Source organism: Triturus cristatus, chromosome 5_1 (genome assembly GCF_964204655.1).
Source record: "Triturus cristatus chromosome 5_1, aTriCri1.1, whole genome shotgun sequence".
Classification (NCBI taxonomy): domain Eukaryota; kingdom Metazoa; phylum Chordata; class Amphibia; order Caudata; family Salamandridae; genus Triturus; species Triturus cristatus.
The window spans coordinates 428,992,627-429,014,863 of record NC_140587.1 but is presented as its reverse complement, the minus strand read 5'-3'; the positions used below and the strand labels follow the sequence as shown (position 1 = coordinate 429,014,863).

The 22,237-nt window shown below is 43.9% G+C and overlaps 1 protein-coding gene across 1 annotated transcript in view; it reads left to right on the top strand.

Moving 5' to 3' along the window:
- MTDH (metadherin) overlaps positions 1–22,237 on the top strand; it is a 381,806-nt gene that overhangs the window by 337,772 nt on the left and 21,797 nt on the right. The window contains exon 11 of the mRNA XM_085605211.1: positions 14,259–14,418. Coding sequence (XP_085461337.1) covers positions 14,259–14,418 — 160 coding nt within the window. The remainder of the gene's footprint in view (positions 1–14,258; positions 14,419–22,237) is intronic.

The following is a 22,237-nucleotide window of genomic DNA, read 5'->3' as shown; positions in this document are numbered from 1 at the left end:
ACAACAAAACATCAATTCATGGAAAATGTATTATTAATTTAATTAAAAATATTAAAACGTGAAAGACCATGGCGCTCAAACACAGTACACGAACATTAAATCAACAATACAATGTGTAATCAAAAAAGTGGCAGAAAGAAGGGTGAATACATAAAAAGGTTCAAGACAAGACCTGTACAACACAATGCATAACAATGCGTCCTTCATTAATTACGGCCACATCAATGCGTCGACTGCGTTTCGACCGTTGTAATTCGCGGTCATCAAAGCCATTTTAATTGGCAGTAGCCAGGTTATACAGTTGGTACTCACCACAAAATTTGCGACCTTTGGTTTACAACTGTATCACGCATATAAAGGATTAATGCGATAGGGCATGCTCCAGAAAAATCAAAGCACACCATTCAGGCTCTCAGATTCCTTGTTCACATCCCGGAAAGGAGAACAAACCATTTATTCTTTTCCTAAATTCCGGGCTGATTCGCCTAACTTCTGTGTGGATCATCCTATACATCATATATGATATATTCATTTTTAAATTAATTCATTCTTCAACCAGTCCTCTTTATATTACAAACCAAATCTGTAGGATTTATTACCAGAACAGAAGAGATATCGTACTTCAGTGTCTTAGACGCTTATGTAGTTATTCTTTTGTCCTAATGATGACCGTGTATGTCTACAACGGTCGAAACGTCGACGCATTGATGTGGCCGTAATTATTGAAAGACGCATTGTTATGCACCAGCTGCTGCCAAACCTACATTATAGGCCATGTACTACATACAACTACTCCGGTTGCCTTAATGTTTGCAAGCATGGCAGGGGACATACAGAAAATAAATTTATCGCAAGAGAAAGGGGAGGATAAAACCCTGATAGAAGAGGTTGGGCGAACAACAATGATGGTAAGGGGAGGAAGAGGGGAGTCTTATGACTGGGGTAACAGAGGGTCTAACTGCCCTGGACATTGCAATGGATATATCTCTAGAGAAGGATGCAAGATGTGAAGAGATGAATCTATCAACGCCTAAGGCGCAAGGGACATATACTAAAGAAACCGGCCAGGGGGAGAAAGATTTGGGGGACAGAAAACGAGCGATACCCCTAATCACAGGTTCCTCTAGAATTACACGTATGCAGGCATGTGCTCTCTCACCGGAGCGGCTTAGTGAGAAATTTTTCTCACTGACGGATGAATCTGAGGTCTCTGGGCAAGAGGACACTCCCTCAAGTGATGAGGCTCTATTTGCTGATAGTACTAGCACCTCAACAGAAGATAAACAACAAACACAAAGGAAAAAACCAACAAATAAAAAGAAAAGGAAGGAAAGTTTTAAAAAGGCACCAGTAAACAACTTAAATGGGGACTAATCAGATAAGCAGATATTGCCTCAGAAGGGAGAGGGGATGGTAAGGAATGAAGAGCCCTCTCCGATGACTATCTTATTGTCAAAAAACAGGTACAAGACTAAAACAGAAATGAAGGATGTAGCGCAAGAGTTGCCACGGAAAAAGTCCAAACAGGGATCCGCAAGTTATATAAAACCTGCGCGGAAATTGTGGAACGCCTAGCCATTGTTGAAACACGGACAGAGGCACTGGAAGTCGAGGTGGAATCTCTGAAGCTGCAAGGCTCTTGACAAAGCACAGCAATGACAGATGTTAAAACAAAACTAGAAGACCACGAGAATCACCAGAGAAGAAGAAATCTGGGCTGCCTAGGGATTCTGGAAGTCTATCCCAGAAGCTACATGGTGAACCTGTTTAACGCATTCCCTGAGCAAACAAACGAACTGGGATTCAGAAATACAGAGGGCTCACCGTTTTTCCTTAATCATGAAAATACATCCCCAAGGTTCAAACAAAAAACCTAGAGCAATGCTAGTTTTTTTCTGAAACTTTTTACTGAGGCAATAAGTGTTTGAGAAGGCCTGTCCCAATGCTCTAAGATCCAGCAATTGTGTTTCGTTCTTCGTAAGACCGGATTTTGCGCACGCAACAGTTGATAGATGGTGGTGCTTAAGACAACTGTTTTCCCCCTTCCAAAATTTCAGGGCTGAGGTCTTCCTCTAGAATCCGGCCAGACTTAAAATTATATTTAGAGGGACAACACGCAGTTTTACATCTGTGGTGCAAGCACAGGAATACCTGGAAGAAATCAAGAGAAAAGAAGGGAAAGGACTCCCTAAATGAAATGACGATTGGCATGTTATATACAGAATGGCTACAAGAAGGGCTGAGCAGTCAGAAATAAATTAGGGGACTCCATTATGCCGAGGGGGATGGGGGGGCAGAGCGTCAGTCGCACATAGCTCAGGCTATGTCTAATTGCCTATGTGCTGGGGGGTGGGGGAAGGGGGAGGGGGCAAAGCACGGTGGTTCACGCGGAGGGTGGTGCGGGAGGACAAAGGGAGGCATTGACTTGGGTGGGGTTCTTCGGTTGGGTGCCAGCTGGGATTTTATGCATACAATTAGAGTTTAAAATATGCTGTAAACAAATGAAATTAAGAGAATGGGAAGATTACGGATAGCCACATTGAATATTTGCGGTTTAAATGATTTAAAAGAAGCAGATGGTGTCACAAGGATTGCATTCATTACAGGCAGACATTGATTGCCTGCAAGAAACCCACTTAGAAGGTACACAAAAAGATCTTTTGAAATATCTTGGCTATAGCTTAGTGGGGGCAACGATTCCGGGAATCCACACAAGGGGGTTGTGACACTAGCCCGAAATTAATCTAATTTACACAAGTGCGTGCGGATGGGCTTGGACGCTGGGTGATTGCTGGCTGTATAACCACAGGGCTTCCTAATTTTACTCTTTTCCCCATATGGCAGCAATGTGGATGATCCCTCTTTATTGGAGTGGGTATCTAACGAATTAGCACACTGGCCACTGCCTAGAATTATATGTGGAGATTTTAATATAAACCGTGCTTCTGACTGGGGACGGGACGAAAGGTATAAGGGAAGGAAGCCCAAGCATTGCGTAACATTGTCAGATACATGAACTGTACGATGTCTGGTCTATAAAGAGACCAGCGGATCATGGGTTTACTTGCTACTCTTCTCCACATCAGAAGCATGTAAGGCTGGACTATTTCTTTGTTTCATCTACAATGGTGGGTATAAGTATAATAGAGCGATTCCTAAGAGTTCCTTCGGATCATTGACCACTGGTCTTACAGGTTGAGGGGGGAGGACCTTTGAGGAAAATCTCTACTTGGACTTTCGAGAGGGTCCTACTATTAGATGAAGCCTATGTGGGACATATGAAGGAGTGGATCCCCGATTTTTTGAAGAGATATATGGGCACAGCCTCACTGGGAATGGTCTGGGATACCTTAAAAGCAGGGGTCCGGGATGAAACAATACAATTTTTAATTAGAAAAAGTAAAAAAAGAAAAAGATCAGATGGGTCTTAATCAGTGAAAGTTGTCCCAGGCAGAAGAAAGTTTGGTTACGGCTCTAAGACAAAATAATGGGGCGAAGTAAGCTCAAGTGGAAGTGGTCCTCGCAAAGGCAGTAGTTCAAGGAAAACTATTGGGTAAAGCATTAGATAAATCAATCGTTTATCGTGAGGAAATGTATGGATGTAAGGAAAAGGTAGGCCACCTGCTAGCCTTAACAACAAGGCAAGAGAGAACATGTAGTGAAATCCTGTAATTGAGGGATTCTATACTAGGGCTGGTAACCGAAACAAGAGAAATCAGAGCGGCTCCTAATAAATTTTACCAGGCTCTCTAAACCGAGGATGTGGGGGGACAGGGGAGGCAACATGAGCTAATAAATCAATATCTAGACATATTTATGACGGAGGTCTTGACACTGGAAGAAAGGGAAACTCTAGACTGCCAAATTTCTTGGGATCAAATTGCAGAGGCAATGTCAAATCTAACCAGAGGGAAAGCGGCAGGGCCAGACCTAATTCCCACAGAATTCTACAAGACCTTTGGGGAAGAAACAATTGAAATTATGATATGTTTTCACAGACGTCGGAAGAGGTGGCATCACCAAAAGCTTGGGCTCTGGCAAAGATCGTAGTCTTTCCAAAGAAGGATAAACCGGTCTGTGAATTGGGCTCCTATTGCCCTATGACCTTAATGGGGACGTCAAAATATACTCCAAGGTTCTAGAAAGTTATTCACAGGCTGGTATTTGAGGGGCAGCATGGTCTTATCCCTGGTAAGGGTACAATCGAGCACATCCAAAGGGTTATTACTCTGTGTGATGTTATACAGGTGTCAACAAACTATCTAGATGCCGAAAAAGCTTTTGAAAGGGTCTCATGGCAATTCCTCTGGGCAACGATGCAAATGAAAGGGATAGGGACAAGGTTTATTGGAGTAGTAAGAGCCTTATTTAAAGACCCCGAAGCAAGAGTTCTTATAAATGGGCAAATGACAGAGCCCTTTAAAATTATGAGTGTCACAGCAGGAGTGTTCCTGTTCACCACTTCTCTTCACACTCTACATAGATCCCTTTTCAAAATAGTTGGAATTGGCCCACAATATTCCCCCAGTGGCACAGTAGGAGTATGAGAGTAAAGTCTTGGCTTATGCTGACGACATAGCTGTAGTGACTTCTCAATCGGAACAGGCTATCGGGTTGATGGAAGAGGAAGCATGAAAATACGGTGTGCTCTTAGGATATGCCCTGAATCGAGAAAAGACCCACATAGTTATTAATGAGTTCATTTCCTTTGATGATAACCGGGTTGTTAAGAAGGCAATCTACCTAGGGGTTAAGATTAGTTCTGAACTGGATGAGGTAGTAAAGGAAAACCTGGGACCTTGTGCGGCGGAGATTAGAAAAGCGCTAAAAAAGATGCACCACCTACATTTAACACATATTGGTAGAAGCAATATAAATAAAGTGGTATTTTTCGCCAATTTGTTATATTTCTTTACAGCAATACCCTTGCCAATTCAAACTTTTGGTTTAAAAAAATTTGAGAACATTTTTGCACAATTAATTTGGGCATATTCGAGGTCAAGAAGATCATTTACATTTTTATCATTGCCCAGAGAGCGTGGTGGTTTGGCTCTCCCCAACCTTAAGCTATATTGGTGGGCAGCTTTACTAATTCAATATACAGCACTCTTGAGAATTGATACCAGCAGGGCGCGAACAATATACCCTACCCCATGGGAATTAGTGGTTGGTCCTGATGCCTGGGGGTGCCTATGGCACCAGTTAAATTATAGATACTATAAAAGGGTCAGTTTTAAGACATTACTTACAGCTTTTTGAATATGGACATATATACAGCGTCTATTTGGACTGGGGAGGCTGATCTATTATACTCCTGTATGGCGGAATGGAAACTTAACAGATATTTTTAACGATCTGCACTTTAAGACCTAGACTGAAGCTAGAATTAAGCCACTAGGTTATTTTTTCCCATAGTTGTAGGAAACCCTTTGCGATCATCGAGCCCGACGACACAACATGCAGAGACAACAAGAAGGTTCCCTTCCGGACCTCTTCGGACCTCAATCAGAAGAGGAAGAAGGCGGCGAGCCCACCGAAGCCGATGAGGGACAGGAAAACATCTTTGTTTCCAAAGACTGCTCTGATGAGGATGAAGACATTCCACAGTGACAACATACTGTGAGTACAGTCCCCTACCTCGCCCCACCTTTCATTTCCATCGAAGAAGAAGGCTCCGCACCAACCTGTGCCCTTTGGCCCCGGTGGGTGTCGAGAACAAGCCTCCGAAGCCCTGCCTTTGGGCTCGGCACCGTTGCATAGTTCAAAGCCTTCCAGCTCCGAAAAGCCCCATGCCAAATCAGGCACTGAGCTGAAGAAAGTCTGGCACCGAATATCCTCAATCTGCACCGAAACACACTTTGGATCCAAAAACTCCAATCAAAAAATCTTTGGCGCCGAAACATTCAGAGCCAAAACACACAGATGCCGAAGTCACCTAAAAACATGTTTTCGGTGATCCGCTCGACAAACCGGATGCGAAACAAAAAATCCTGGTTATACACCCAAAGACTGGACACATCACCATTAAAGTTACTTTAAAAAGACGTGCTACTACTGAAGAGGAATACAACATACCATTGAACAAGAGAACTGTCAGGGACAAATCCTTCCCCTCCACTTCCTCTTCCTTCACCTTCTCTACCCCAGACTATACCTGTGCCAACTTCACCTGAACATTCACCACCACACACACACACCTGACATTGATGGGGATAATAATCAGCCTGGAGATGTGTGGGATGACTGTAATACTGACTCTTCCACTGACAATGACCTGGACATATATCCTACCAGACCCTCTCCACCAGATGACAGTGTAGGATTTGTCAAATTGTTAGGTAGGGCTGCTACCTACCATGGAGTCCCACTACACAGAGAATCCCTTGAAGAGGACTTCCTTTTTGAGACTCTACAAAATACACAAAAGTCTACACACATGTTGCCCATGTTAAAAGGTATGACCAGACATGTTGACAACATTTTTAAGGATCCTGTTAGGTCATTTATCCTTACCCCAAGGGTAGATAAAAAATACAAGCCTGCCCCATCAGATCCAGTCTACATAAAAGGTCAAATGCCATTAGATTCATTAGTAGTTTCTAATGCACATAAAAGGGCAAACTCTCAGACTACTGGAGATGCACCACCCCCGGATAAGGAGTCTAAACTCCTTGATGCTTCAGGAAAGAGGATAGCCTCCCAGGCTGCTAACTCCTGGCATATTTCCAATACACAGGTGTTGCTAGCGCGCTATGACCCCGCACGCTGGGATGAAATGGAACAACTCATTCAATTTCACCCTCAAGAACACAAATACAAAGTACAAGACCTGTTCGGGAGGGGAAGTTAATTGCTAACAACCAAATTAGATGCTGCTGATACATCTGCCAGAGCGGTGAACACTAGTGTTCTTTTAAGAAGACACGCCTGGCTGCGCATTTCAGGGTTTAAACCGGATGTTCAAACTTCCATACTAAACACACCCTTTGACAAGGAACACCTCTTTGGGCCAGTGGTAGACACTTCTTTGGACAAAATGAAGGAGGATACTGAAGTGGCTAAATCCATGGGAGCACTTCAGTATCCACAAGGGCGTGGTTCCTTTGGTCGTTCATTTTATCGAGCAGGATCCAAAACTACTTCCTCAGGCACGGCGTCCACCTTTAAAGGCAATAACCAACCCTCGGGTTCCAAGGGTTACTTCTGAGATAATTACAGAGGAAGCAAGGGCAGAGGTAGAGGTTCCAATACACGTACCTCGCCTTCCAATACAAAACAGTGACTTGCCCATAGTTCTCCACCCCCCCCCCCCCCCCCCCCCCGACCATTTAACACCTGCGGGCGGACGCCTGTCACAACTTCTACCAAAGTGGCAGTCAAATGGGTTCTCCAAATTATCCATTCTGGTTACTTCCTGGAGTTCATCAACACTCTTCCAAACATTCAACCAAAGCCGCACAGACTTTCACCGGATCACCTAGACCTTCTCAAACAAGAAGTACAATCCCTGTTACTAAAACAAGCCATAGAGCCAATATCACCGTAACACCAAGGATCAGGCGTGTACTCCTTTTACTTTCTAATTCCAAAAGAGGACGGCTCTCTCAGACCCATATTGGACCTCTGAGAACTAAATCTTTACATACAGTCAGACCATTTCCACATGGTAACACTGCAACAGGTACTAGCTCTTTTGCAAAAGGGTGACTTTCTTTCTACTAGATTTAAAGGACGCCTACTTTCATATTCCAATCCATCCGGCTCACTGCAAATTTCACAGGTTTGTGGTAGCAGGTCAACACTACCAATTCAATGTGCTCCCATTCGGAGTCACCACTGCCCCAGGGTCTTTACAAAATGTCTGGCGGTAGTAGCGGCGCATCTCAGAAGACAAAGCATACATGTCTTCCCCTATCTAGACGACTGGCTCATCAAACCCCGCACCTACCAGCAATGTCGCAAACATACTTCCGTAATCATTCAGCTGCTTCACCAGCTAGGATTTTCAATCAATGTGTTAAAATCACTTCAGCCAAACAAAATTCAGGATTACCTTGGAGCCGATCTGGATACTCGAAGGACTCTAGCATTTCCCAATGCAGCCATAATTCGAAACCTTCAGGAGCTCATTCTGAAATTTCAAGCCACTCAATAGCTTCCGACTCAAGTGTTTATGCAACTGCTGGGAATGATGGCATCTTGCATCATGATTGTGCCCCACGCCAGGTTACACATGCGCCCACTTCAGGAATGCTTAGCTAGTCAGTGGAACCATTCACAAAGTCTATTAACCGATATAGTGTTGGTAAGAGGTGGTACTCCTCGCTCTCTGCAGTGGTGGAACACCCAAAATCTGTCAATAGGACGGCCGTTCATAGACCCGGTTCCACAGACGGTATTAACAGCCAACGTATCTCTCACTGGCTGGGGAGCTCATCTTCAACAACACACAGTGCAAAGGCTGTGGAGTCAACAGAAAACGTTGCTTCACATCAATCATTTAGAGCTCATGGCAATCTTTCTAGCTCTCAAAGCCTTTCAAGATCACCTGTCTGGCAAATGTGTTCTAGTCCGAACCGACAACATGACAGCTATGTATTACTTACAGAAACGGGGGACACACTCTCTCAAACTGTCCCACTTAGCCCAAGACATCTGGACGTGGGCGATTTACCACAACATTTATCGCGTAGCTGAACACCTCCCAGGAGTCAACAATCAAATTGCGGATCTCCTCAGCAGGCAGAGGTATCAAATTCACCAGTGGGAACTTCATTCCCAAGTTCTCCACCCATACTTCCAAGCCTGGGGACTCCCTTACATAGACCTGTTCGCAACACCCGAAAACGCAAAATGCCAAAGCCTCCACTCCAGGTATCCACACCCATTGTCCAAAGGCAATGCTCTATGGATGAACTGGTGAGGGATATTTGCCTATGCTTTTCCGCCTCTCCCACTCATTCCATCAGTGGTTCGGAAACTCAGGCAAACATCCCTCATTCTAATACTAGAGGCTCCAACATGGGCACGTCAACCCTGGTTTACAACCCTGTTGGAACTATCTCTCGTACCACACCAAAAATTACATTTAACTCCCAATCTCCTCACATAGAGCCATGGAGAAATCAAACACCCAGATCCCAAACAACTGAACCTTGCGATCTGGCTCCTGCAGTCAGTTTGGTTATCTCAACCTTCCACCAGACTGTATGAACATTATTAGAGAGGCCAGAAAGCCTACCACAAGGGCCTACTACGCAGCCAAATGGAACAGTTTTGTTATCTATTGCAATAACATCAACCCTCTTGATGCTTCCATTCAAAACATACTCTGCTACCCATTACATTTACAGCAGTCAGCATTGGCCTACACATCCATCAGACTGCATCTCGCTGGCATAGCAGCTTACCTTCAAAATAGGCAGCACTTATCGTTATTTAGAGTGCCTCTCGTCAAAGCATTTATGGAAGGGCTAAAAAAGAGTTATACCACCAAGACTTCCACCTTCCCCAGTGTGGAATCTTAACATTGTCCTCACAAGGTTAACGGGTCCACCATTTGAACCCATGCACAAATGTGAAGTACAGTTCCTCACTTGGAAAACAGCTTTCCTCATTGCAATCACTTCATTTAGGAGAGTGAGTGAACTACAGGCGTTAACTTTAGAAGTGGTTCTGACGTCTGACTGCGAGGTTCTGACGTCTGACCGTGAGATCATGTCGATGGAGAGCTTGAAAGCGGCGAAGTTGGAGCGGTTGTGCTCTTGAGCATCGACAGTCGTGGTCTTAAGCGTTGACAGCAGTGTTAGTCTTGAGGTCAACGGTGGTGATGTGTTGCTGCTAAACCCCTCGATAGCGACAGCAATGATTGGTGTCTGAGAGTGATGACTTTGTCTGGGAGATCTTCTATCCATAGATCTCCCTCTGTGGGAGTCTTTAACAGATTTTCGGTGTTTTTCCCAAAGAGGATGAGATGAAGATCTTTTCTGCCTTTTTCTCTTCTGCTCTCAGGGCTTGCATTAGACCCTGTAGTCTGATGCCCTTCCTGTCTTTAGGTGTCCTTTTTAACATTTTCTTGCAAATGTCACATCCTTTTGTCTGATGTGATGGTGAAAGACAAACCACACATACCTTGTGAGCATCTGAACTTTTCTTCTTTCTTCCACATGAAGGGCAGTTGGTAAATAATGAAGACATTTTGACTAGATAAAGGTGTCAGAATAAAGAAAAATGGTTTTACTCAACTGAAGGTATGTTAATATGTGGAGTGAAATGCTTTGAAAAAACGCAGTAGATTGAAACCGTTGTTTCAAAGGTCTGAAGAAAACACTGGAGGTGTTTAGATATCCTGCCTGAAGGAGCGGTGAAAAATGAGCTGACTCACAGGCAAACTACCATTACAAGATATTGTGGGGATGGGTGCTTCTCCGGTTCTTAAAAGAACAGGCTTCTTTTTTAACCTCGATCAATGTTGCGTATCAGGCTGCATTTTCTCCTTATGCTTGCTTGAATTACATTTTACCCAAAGTTTATATGTTCAAGAAGGTATTCCAGGGTCCGCGCAGGCACTGTCGGTCGTTTGCAGTGGTGGTTGTATTAACGTACTGTAAGTATATATTCCTTTATGTTCAGATAACCATAGAAATTCACTGAAAAAACACAAAGGTTACAGGGATGTTATAGTTAGGTTCACGTTTTACCCACACAAATCCATAGAAAATTGGCAGTTATACTTATCTGAAGAAACTGTAACTCGTTCTGCTAAGAATCTTTAGGCCACAAGTTTTAGCTTTTTGACATAAGTATAACTAGAACAGTTGTGTGGGTAAAACGTTAACCTGATTAGAACGCCCCTGTAACCTCTGTTTTTTTCCAGTGTTTGTGTCTGTATGTGTATGTATGTGTATATATATATTCACTGAAAAAACCATAGGTTTCAGGCATGTTATAGTTAGGAATTGGCATTTAAAAAACCTTAGAAATTCACTGAAAAAACCATAGGTTTCAGGGGCGTTGTAGTTAGCTGGACATTTCCCTCGTACAAAACCCTAGAAATTCCCCTGTTATAGTTAGTTCAGCTAACTATAACTCGCGCCCCCGCAATGCGCTGCTGATGACGTCACATATTACATCACTCATGACATGGTCAGTGACATCACTGGTGACATCACTGGTGACTTCACTGGTGACTTCACTGGTGACTTCACTGGTGACTTCACTGGTGACATCTCTGGTGACATCACTGATGACATCACTGATGACATCACTGATGACATCATCCATTGAGTGTGTGTTTCTGAATAGTTTTATTATGTTTAATATATATAGGGAAAGGCCTGTTGAAGAATAAGTGGGTGTACAAGTGTGTGAATGGATGATTTTCTAGGTGCGTAACTGACTCTAAGTCATTAAATGTATCTTACTGCAGACTAGTGACTAAACTGTGTGAATGTCTGTATGTGTCTGTGTGTTGGTGTAGAAGTGACTGCATGGTTTTGTGAATAGCTATGAGTGTCTATATGGGTTATTGATTGGTTGTCTGAGTATCTGTATGGGTGCCTGAGTGTGTGTGTGGGTAGGGTGTGTGTGTGACTCTGTGACTAGATGTGAGTGGGTGATTCACTGGGTGCATAGTTTTAAGAGTGCATCTGTGATGGACTGTATGGTTGGGTGAGTGTATGTATGGGTGTGTTAGTGATTGAATGTATATCTCAGTTGTACATGTGTCAGTAACTACATATGTGAAACGCAGTGTATATGTGTGTGTGTAAGAGTATATAACTATATGTGAGTGTGTGATTTTGGGAGTGGCTGTATGCGCCACAGGGCAAGGATAGCTGTGTCATGTGCTGTTTGTTTTTTCTGCAGGAAGACACAGAATGTGTTAGTATTTTTATGAGTAAGTGAACTTGAGTGTGTTTAACTGTATAGGTGAGTAAATTGGACTGTGATTAATTATTTGCATGACTGACTAGATGTGTCAGTACCTCAATGGATGATTGGCTGTGTGTGAGTGTCTATATAGGTGTATAAATGCACAGAGTGACTGTAAGTATGAGTGACTGTAGAGGTGAGTGAGTGGACATGTATGTAGACCTTAAAGTCAATGAGTGGGTGAGTAGTTATTGGTATTGGAGTATCTATGGTTGTCAAAATGGCCGTCTGAAATTTTGAGTCGGTGTATCAAAGGTTATATTAGGGTGTGAGAAGATGCACTAATTTATCACATGGATGACGTCATCAGTGATGTCATCAGTGATGTCACTGACCATGTCATGAGTGATGTAATGTGACGTCATCAGCAGTGCATTGCGGGGGCGCGAGTTATAGTTAGCTGAACTAACTATAACAGGGGAATTTCTAGGGTTTTGTACGAGGGAAATGTCCAGCTAACTATAACGCCCCTGAAACCTATGGTTTTTTCAGTGAATTTCTAAGGTTTTTTAAATGCCAATTCCTAACTATAACGTGCATGAAACCTATGTTTTTTTCAGTGAATTTCAAAGGTTTTTTAAATGCTAATTCCTATCTATAACTTATCTCTGAAGATATCATGTTTAATGATTTTGATTGGATTTCTATATTTTTCTAATTCAGTGTCATTTCATTAACTACATTTAAAAAAAAATACTTTATCACCATTTTTAAACATATTTTTTCAATTAATTCTTTTAAAAATTAAATATTATTTGAACTTAATGGGTTTTTCAAACATATTTTTTTTATATTTTTCAAAATATTTTTTTAACTATGTGCAAAACTTTATTTTATATATTTTTTTCCATGTTTTTGGATCTGCAAACCCACCGCGAGAGGATCCGTGCATCCAACGCGATAGGATGCGCGCACCATGCGCGCATTTCGCAGTTGTTTTTTTAAAAGGGGGGCCCCAGGGGGTCCTTCAGGGGGACCCCCTAAGCACCTCTAGAGGGTCAGAGTATTTCCACTTTGCCCCCTTTATATGTTTTACACACTTATTCCCCTTGCTTCTACCGAGGCAGAAAATGGTCGCCAACAGTTCCTGGTTTCGAATGTAGAGAGACACTCGACAGCCAGTTAGCATTCAGCGCGCAATCGGGAGGGGGCGCGTACGGTGCAGGTAGGGTCCGCGGATCCTCCCCGGCCAGATATCACTAACTTTTTTACCCTAATTTTCTCAGGAACTACTGAACAGATTCACACCATTTATGCAAAAGGCACGAGTCTGAACTGAGGACTACCTCTTTGCCAAATTTGGTGTCATTCCGTTCAGCGGTTCGGGCTGTAGCTGCGACAACAGATCCAATGGGAAATTGCATTGGGAAAACGCGTTTTGGGACCCCCCTTTTTCTCGGCCCCCGCTTGACGGATCACCACAAAACCTTCAGGATAGGAGCGGAGCTGGACAAAAGTTTGGAAAATTTCACGAAGATTCGTCAATCGGCGCCAGACTTATTGGGAATAGAATGTTGCGGATTTCCTATGGAAAATAGGTCCTAACTATAACTATCTATGTCACAGGTTCAGATTACACTATATATATTTGTGTGTGGGAAAATATATATATATATATATATTATACAGACAGACATACATACGTACTCAGAAACATATACAGACATACATACGCACACACATGCACCACGTATTACGTTATGGCCATTCAGGCCTGATAAGAAGTACATATTGGCCAAAATGTACTAAAACAAAATACTGTTCCTCGTGTCTCTTGCTTTTTCTCCCACGGCATCGCTTGAGGGACGTAGGGGCTGCTTTTCAGTCTATGTTCATTTTAATTAACATTTAGATGTAACAATTGATTTGCATTTTGTAGTACTGTAGATTCACATGCACTTCACTCACCTCTCTGGGTGCAAGCTCTCTAACACTAGTGCTAACATCACTAACACATTTGCTACCTAATGCGTATTCAGACTGGAGTTCAGAGACCTTGTGCTGTTTCGCATCTTCACATATACACCTACCCATGGTGTGGGGAAAAATACAATCTGAGGTGGTGTATGTTACTTGGTGGATTGTAGGATTCATGGGTGGTATCACAGGTCACCTCAAGACTGAAACCTCTTTTTCTAGGAATAAAAACTTCTATTCTCCGCCCAACACTAATGACAGTAGTTTGCACAATATGTGAATGTACAGCACTCAAGCTGTAAACTGATTGTTACAGATAAGTAACATTTTCCTGACTATATTAAGTAATTTATCTTGACAGAGTAGCTGTTTCTGAAAGCTAAATTTTGTTCCATATTTGTTAACAGCACGAGGAAGAATCTTGTCCGCTAGATGTTTTTACTGAGCCATCTGTAACTGTATCACAGAATAATTCTGAAAAGGTATCCGTCCAAGTGCCACAGCTGCTACAAGAGGCAGATGTTTCCAGTTTGAATAAGCAAAATAGTGTGCCTCCACCTTTGCAGAGTAAGTTCTTAATACTGAATGTGTTGAATTGGGAATTGATTTTTATTTGTTCGAAAGTGCCTGCCTTTGTCATTCAGGTTCAGCATTGCCTTTCTAATTAATGGAACAGTCAGAGCTAAATTAACATTGGGACTGGCTAATAATCAGACCAACCAATTGCTAGTTAATAAAGTATATTTTGCAGTTCATGACCTACAAAGTCATTTGGAGGTGCACTTTGCCCTGAAGCATACTGCTGACATGGCAAGCCGAGGGATTATTTTAAGTGAAAGCTAGAGTTCTTTCCTGATTACATTATTGGATAGGTATTACATCCTTGAGTTTGGGGACCTGTAATATTAACTTGCCGTCTCCATTGCCTATTTATGGTTTTAGAGATCCTTTTGCTTAGTAACAATTGCTTCTAATAACCGTGCTCTGCTAGGTATGTGAAATTTTATTTTGCTCCTTTATGTACCAAAGATCGGATGCTGAAATGTTTGCATTTATTGACTTAGCCATTTATGGGAACCACAATGATGTCTAGTTACAGGCAAATACAATATGTCCTCATAGCCCAGGCACTTGTAACTCACTTTTGAGCCTTTTGAAACTGCATATTTAGTTTCTGAATGAAGTGGAGCTTAAATGTCTAGATGAGCATAATGTGCATGGAGAAATAATTCTTGACAGTAAAATATTGTTCTTTCAATACACATTCTGGCATAGATTATACATCGGTGTCTGTTCCAGAGTCTCTGATTCTTATGCTGCAAAATGGTATCATTTGTCTAAACTATAGGCTCCCTGAGACCACAAAACATGGTTCTCACCAGTACAGAGCCTCCTATTGTAGTGTTTCTCTCATGAACATTGTATTGCTTCATTTGTATGCACAGGACTCTTAACTTCTTTACTGCACTTCCAAGTGAGACATGTAGATGGTGTTTTGGAATGTTTTAGCACTTCCATCTGAACATGGGTTGAATTCATATTTCAAAATGCATTCTGCCAGTGGGTCTACAATGTCTGAGAAGGGAATGAAAGTGATTGGTATGTTCAGTTTTGTAGCTTGAAATCTTTTCTAGATTCACATTTCTGATAGATAAATCTGCCTATGGATTCCTCATCATTTGAATTACCCCCATGTGCAGCCTTCCACTTAAATGTTTCTCCTCAGCTCTCCCACGTCAACGAGGATGTCACAATGGAACGGCTCCTCCTGCGACTCCACGTGTCATTGGAGCCATAAAAAGACCTCATCGGAGTGCTGATGTCAGTTCCCTTTTTTCCGCGCCTGTTTTTTCCGGGGCTCTCCATTTCTGGGAGTTTTTGTTGCGAGTCATAGTGTCTTTGTAGCATAGACTATGGCTACTAAGAGAAAATGTGGTTTCAAGCCATGCAGGGAGTGTGGGGGCCAGATGTCGATCACTGACCCCCATGAAGACTGTTTATGGTCTCTCTTGTAGAACCTCAACGTCAAGGAGTGTTCATCATGCAGGCGCATGAATCCTAAAGCACTGAAGGAGAGGGAGGCCAAATTATTCATGGCCAAGAAGCAATAAAAGGGGTTGAAGAATGTCGAGGTCCCATTCCAAGTTGCCGACTCTTCATACTTGGAGGTCGTCAAAGAAGCACAAGAAAAAGCGACGCCATGCGTCTTCGTGTCGTCCGTCAAAGGATGTGATGCCAAAGTCTGTGTACCCAGTTCCCAGGCGTCATCGGAAATATGAAATCTCTTCATCTCCTTCTCCTGAGGTGACTTCCGGCCTGTCTCCTGCTCAGAGAGCGGTGACTCTACTGGCTTCAAGAGAAGCAACGCCGCCACAGTTGCCGAAGCCGACCAATCCTCCTCTGGCTCTAGGGTCTCCGGCACCGCAGCCAGAACTGAATGTGCTGCCTCCTTGAGCTGCTTCAGAGCCTACAGTGCCAGATCCGTTGAATCCTGCCTTCCCAACTCCAGGTACAGATTTGTCCCATTTTTTTAAATGCAGTGTTCGGCTTGCTCACCAGAGCGGCAAACCCTACTGGTGCGCCTCTTGGCCCCATTGGTCTGCTGGCATTTTCCCTGGGAGGTTTGCCATCTCATTTCCCTCAAGCACCTTTTATGCCGATGGCTCCTGGGAGTTGGCCTCTTCCGACACCGAGATTTTCAACACCGGTACAATCTCTGGAAGGGCGAGTGCCACTGGATGGATCTTCCCCAGTGCCATCTGGTTCTGAACCGGCACTGACTCGACCTCGACCAGCATCAACTGCTTTTCCGGTAAACCTCCCTTCATCGCAAATCCCACAGTCACTGGCACCACGCCTGGCAAGAAGAGGAAAAATACCAGAAAGAGAATGAAGAGACTGAGGAAGGGGAGATTGTGGATCCTGATCAGGATTTTGAAGGTTTGCAGGAGGCTAGTAGCCCGGATACCGCTCCTGAATGGGTGTCCTCATTTCCAAAAGGTCTCCCAGCGTAGGAGGTGACCTCTTATCATGCTGTGATCAGGAAGGCAGCAAATCTGCTGGAATTGCCATTCCCACAGCGGAATTAAAATCTAACATCTTGATAGAGGTGCTCCATTCTCCTTCCTCTAGGAGACTTTACTCCCTGTTAACGAGGCTTTAACTGAGCCCATTATTGATGTCTGGCAGAAACCGATGTCTGCTCCAGCGGTGTCCAGGTCTGTGGCAAGGAGGTACAAGGTGGCTCCAGGAGATATTGCTTTCCTGTTAACTCATCCTTCACCAGAAAGTTTGGTCATCCAGGCCTTGTGCTCTTCGAAGCAGTCTGCAGGTTTCTTCTCATCTACATCTGCAGATAGGGAGTCGAAACGCATGGAAAAAGGTATTCTCGTCAGGCAGTATGGCCCTCAAGTCAAGAAATGCCACCTGCCTTTTGGGTCGCAACATCCACGCCCTGATGGACTCTGCCAGGGAGGTGCTTCCAAAACTGCCTGAGTAAGTTAAAGGGCAGTTTTCGGAGGTACTAACGGATGCACATGGTCTGGCCTGCCAGGTCATACAGTCTGATCTGGACACTGCTGATTTGGTTGCCAGGGAGGTGGGATCGACTGTGGCTACCAGGAGGCAAGCTTGGTTACGGGGTTCAGGGTTCTCTCCTGATGTCCAAGCCATCTTATTAGATCTGCCATTCGATGGATCTCACCTGTTTGGGGCTAAAGCAGACTCTGCACTGTAGAGCTTTAGCGACAGTAGAGCCATGGTAAGGTCTTTAGGACTTAAGTTTCAGCCAAAGGGCTTTGGACAATATTTCAGGTTTTGTGGTTTTGGGAGGAGCTTTTCATTTTGTGCCAAGCAACAGAAGGCAAATCCATTGTACAGATCTTACAGGGGAAAGGGAGAGGTAGTCTGCGGGGTGTAGCACAACAGCAAGTCTCCTCCTCCTCTGTGCCTCCTACTGGCACGGCAGGGAAGCAGCTCTTGCTCCACCATTCTAGAGCATGCTTGTTCCGTGGGAGTACGGGCGTCTCACAACATTGGAGGTCTGTTACTACAGATCTCTGGGTGTTGAACATCATAGAGAATGGGTATGCCTTGCCCTTCCGGGAGTTTCCCCCACTACCCCCCTCCCACCCTACCCCCCCCATTACCCTACCCCCCATCACCCCCCACAGGCTCGTGCTCGGAAGAACACCTTCTGCTTCTCCAGCAGGAGGTTCTGTCATTGCTACAAAAAGGTGTGATTGAGATGGAGCAGGAAAGGGGTCAAGGATGCTATTCCCGGTACATCTTGATTACCAAACAGGACGGTCTCTTGAGGCCGATCCTAGACCTCAGGGTTTTGAATTTTTACCTCAAGCAGAAGAAATTCAAGATAATGACCCTGTCTCGGGTTCTTCTTGCGCTATAGAAGAAAGACTGGATGGTGTTGATCGATTTACAGGATGCGTATTTTAATATTCCCATCCTGAAGTTGCGTCGGAATGATCTTCATTTTACTGTGGGGTCTCAACACTGCCAGTTTGCGATCCTTGGGTTTGGCCTTACTCCCACACCTCGAGTCTTCACAAAGGAGATGGCTGTGGTGGCTGCACATCTCAGAAGGTCGGGAGTTCCTGTTTTACCCCATCTGGACGGCTGACTGATCAAAGCGAAGCCATCGGAGATGGTGTGGCATCATTTGCAAGTAACACAACTGTTGTACAACTTGGGATTTTAGATAAATGAACCTAAATCTCCCCTGGTGCCCTCTCAGCATGACCTATTCATAGGGGCACTACAGGACACTACTGTGAGTCGTGCCTTCCCGCCTCTACAGAATATTTAAGGCATTCAGGCTATGCTTCCACATTTTCAGAATGGAGTGGTTGTTCCAGTCCTGAAGGTCTTGCTCGTGCTCGGTCTGTTCGCTTCCTGCATACTGTTGGTCAACAATGCACTCTGGCATATAAGGGCCCTCCAGTGGTGCCTCTGGAGGCAGTGGTTTCAACAGAACAGAGATCTCGGAGTTGGTCAGGATCTCCAAAGAGACTGTAGCGGAGCTGTGATTGTGGAGTGTTCCGGGCAACGTGTCTCAAGGGAAGCCGTTTCAACCTCCTTCTCCGGTGGCCACAGTGATAATGGATGCCTCTGCATTGGAATGAGGTTTTGAGGGGATTCGTCAGGGGGATCGACATTCAGAGATTGGTATCTGGTCATTGTGGGATCCATGGGGTTCCTCAACGCCATTTAAGCTTATGAGCATGCTTTTAGAGTTGTGCTTGACCTGCCATATACTTTCTTCCATGAGACCATACGTTTGACGCTTCCGTCCCATGCTCCTATTTGAGACCAAAAACTCTGGTACACAGGGATAAAATATTGGGCGAATACAGACAGGACGGGGCTATCAGAAAAGGGGTTCTCTGAAGATGGAGGAGATGGGCGTTCGAGGCATGTGTGCTATAGATACACATGCTTTGCCTACTCCTGCCATCTAGTGTTGAGTCTGAATGTTTGCAAGTTGTTTTTCTTTGAAGAAGTCTTTTCCAGTCATGAGGTAAGGGGACTCTTTCTTTCAGTGATAGTGCGCATGGGCATCAACTTTTCCCGCCATCTGGTTTGACCGTGTATTGCTGCTCTCCAATTTGAAACAGTCAATCAGGATTCCTTTGGTTCGCAATTCACTCTACATTCGTCGGTATTGTTTTTGATTGCTTTACTGTCTTCTGCGTGTTGAAGAACTTCGGGAAACTTTCATTATCCATAAACTCTGACCACGGCCTTTGGGCCTAGATCTTCTACAGTTTCCACTCAAAGATCCTGCATCGAGTCTTCCACCGATGGAACGAATGCCATTCCAATTCTGTCCTAAATGCCATTCTAAATACCAGCACACCGATCTTCATAAGGTCTGTAACCTTTGTCTCTCCCCGGAGCATAAAGAAGATGACTGCGACGCAACTGTCTATCAAAGAAACTTTCAATATCTTCTGCGAAGAGAATGAACAAGAGGAGATGGATGCGGCGGAAGAGGAGGAGGCCTTTGCCGTTCAGGACTCCGATTTGGTGTTGGAGATCGAACTGTCCCACGACGTTCCATCTGGACAGGGTGCCATGAGTAACAAAACCCCTTTGCCCACAAAACCCACTCCAGTCAAGCCAAAGGCTTCTGGGCCACCACTGCCATCAGGCCATGGTAGGCACTGATACTCTGATTCCAACACCCCATCTTCTGGCTCTGCACTGACATATAAAATCAAGCCACCCTGTTCGGGCTCAAACCGAGATAATAGCCCCTCGATGCCGAAAATTTTGGCATCGAAAGATCAAGACCAGTCCATCTCGGCACCGAAAATTTCAGTACCGAAAGACAAAGATGCTCCTTTGAAGCCACCAGAGCCGATTCTGGGGAAAATGAAGCACAAGCTGGATCCGGAACAGAAGATAATACACATTAACCCTAAAACTGGACACTTTACCACTACACTAGTGTTGCCACCTCCAAAAGGAAGTTAGACACTGAGTATAGAATACCTCTAAAGAGGAAAGGACATAGCGACTAGTCCTATTAATATTCCTCCAACCTCTCCACCAATACATGTCATTCCACCATCAGACCCATTACACATCCAGGGTCCCTAGACATAGATCCAGATATAGCTGATAATAAAGTCCATGATGATCAGCTACCTGACCCATGGGATGATTATAACCTTGATCCACCAGGCGACACAGATCCTGGTCTGTTTCCAGCTAAACCTGCCCCTCCTGATAACATCTCATATCAAGAGTTAATTTCCAGAGCAGCCTCTTATCAGGGGGTCACTTTACATAAAGAAGACCTAGAACAAGATTACGTTTTTGAAACTTTAGGAAATTCACACAACTGTCTTTGCCCATGTTAAAGGACATGATGAGGCATGCAGATGAAATATTTAAAGATCCGATTAGGGCACGTATCCTCACACCTAGAGTAGATAAATACAAAGCTCCTCCATCTGCCCCTGTATTTATTAAGGGTCAGCTGCCTTTGGATTCCTCCTGATAAAGTATTAAAGTTAATAGATGCCTCTGGAAAGAGAGTAACTGCCCAATCAGCAAATCATTGGAGAATAGCCAACACTCGAGGGCTGTTAAATAGGTATGATAGGGCACATTGGGATGAAATGGAAGAGTTATTACAATATCTTCCAGAAGAACATAGGAAAGAGGGCCAAGAAATAGAGCAAGAAGGCAGGCTTCTTTCTAATTCATCCATTAGATGTGCTTTAGATGCTGCAGCTATGGCAGCTAAAGGATTCAATACCAGCATTTTACTAAGGAGGCATGCATGGCTCAATTTCTGGTTTTAAACCAGAGATTCAACAGACTATTCTTAATGCACCATTCGACAAAGAACACCTTTTTGGACCTCAGATAGACCAATCGCTAGAAAAGATGTAAAAGGACACAGAAGTGGCAACATCAATGGGTGCCCTTCAGTCTCCGTCAAGTAGACTTTTCTTTTGTTGCTCGTTCTACAGAGGGGGCACCAAAATAATACAACAGATGCATCCACATCTTCATGTAAAACAGTCAGTCTCCTTTGTCTAGAGGATTTTACAGAGGTGGAAACAGAGGTAACAACTTGAAAGGTAGAGGTACACCATCACGTACCCCACCCGCTAATAACAAACAGTGACTTGATATCAGCTCCCGTCGAACTTTCATCACCTGTGGGGAAAGATTAAATCAGTTTCTACTCGTTTGGCAGTCAATAACAGACAAATGGGTGTTGGATATTATCCAACATGATTACTGCCTGGAACTCACAAGCAACCTCCCAACATACCCCCGTTTGTTCACAAACTGTCTTTAGAACACAAACATCTACTCAAACAAGAAGTAGAAAGCTCTTCTAGCAAAAGAAGCTATAGAACTCGTCCCATTACATCAGCAAGGAACAGGAGTAAATTCACTATACTTCCTAAATCCAAAAAAAAAACCAGTTCGTTAAGACCAATATTGGATCTCAGACCGCTAAACTTAAACATATTGTCCAAACACTTCCACATGGTCACTCTGCAACAATTACTTCCGCTTTTGCAACAAGGTGACTTTGGCAATGCTAGACTTAAAGATGCATACTTTCATATACCCATTCACCCAGCACATCATATATACCTCAGATTTGTGATAGGGAAAAATCATCATCAGTTCCAAGCGTTTCCGTTTGGAGTAACAACTGCACCCGGAGTGTTCACCAAGTGCCTAGCAATAGTAGCGGCATATCTGAGACGACAACAAATGCATATCTTCCCATACTTAGATGATTGGCTCATAAAAGCCAACTCACATCTAAAATGTGTACATCACACTCCTTTTACCTTAAATCTTCTACATCAGTTGGAATTCACAGTCAACATTC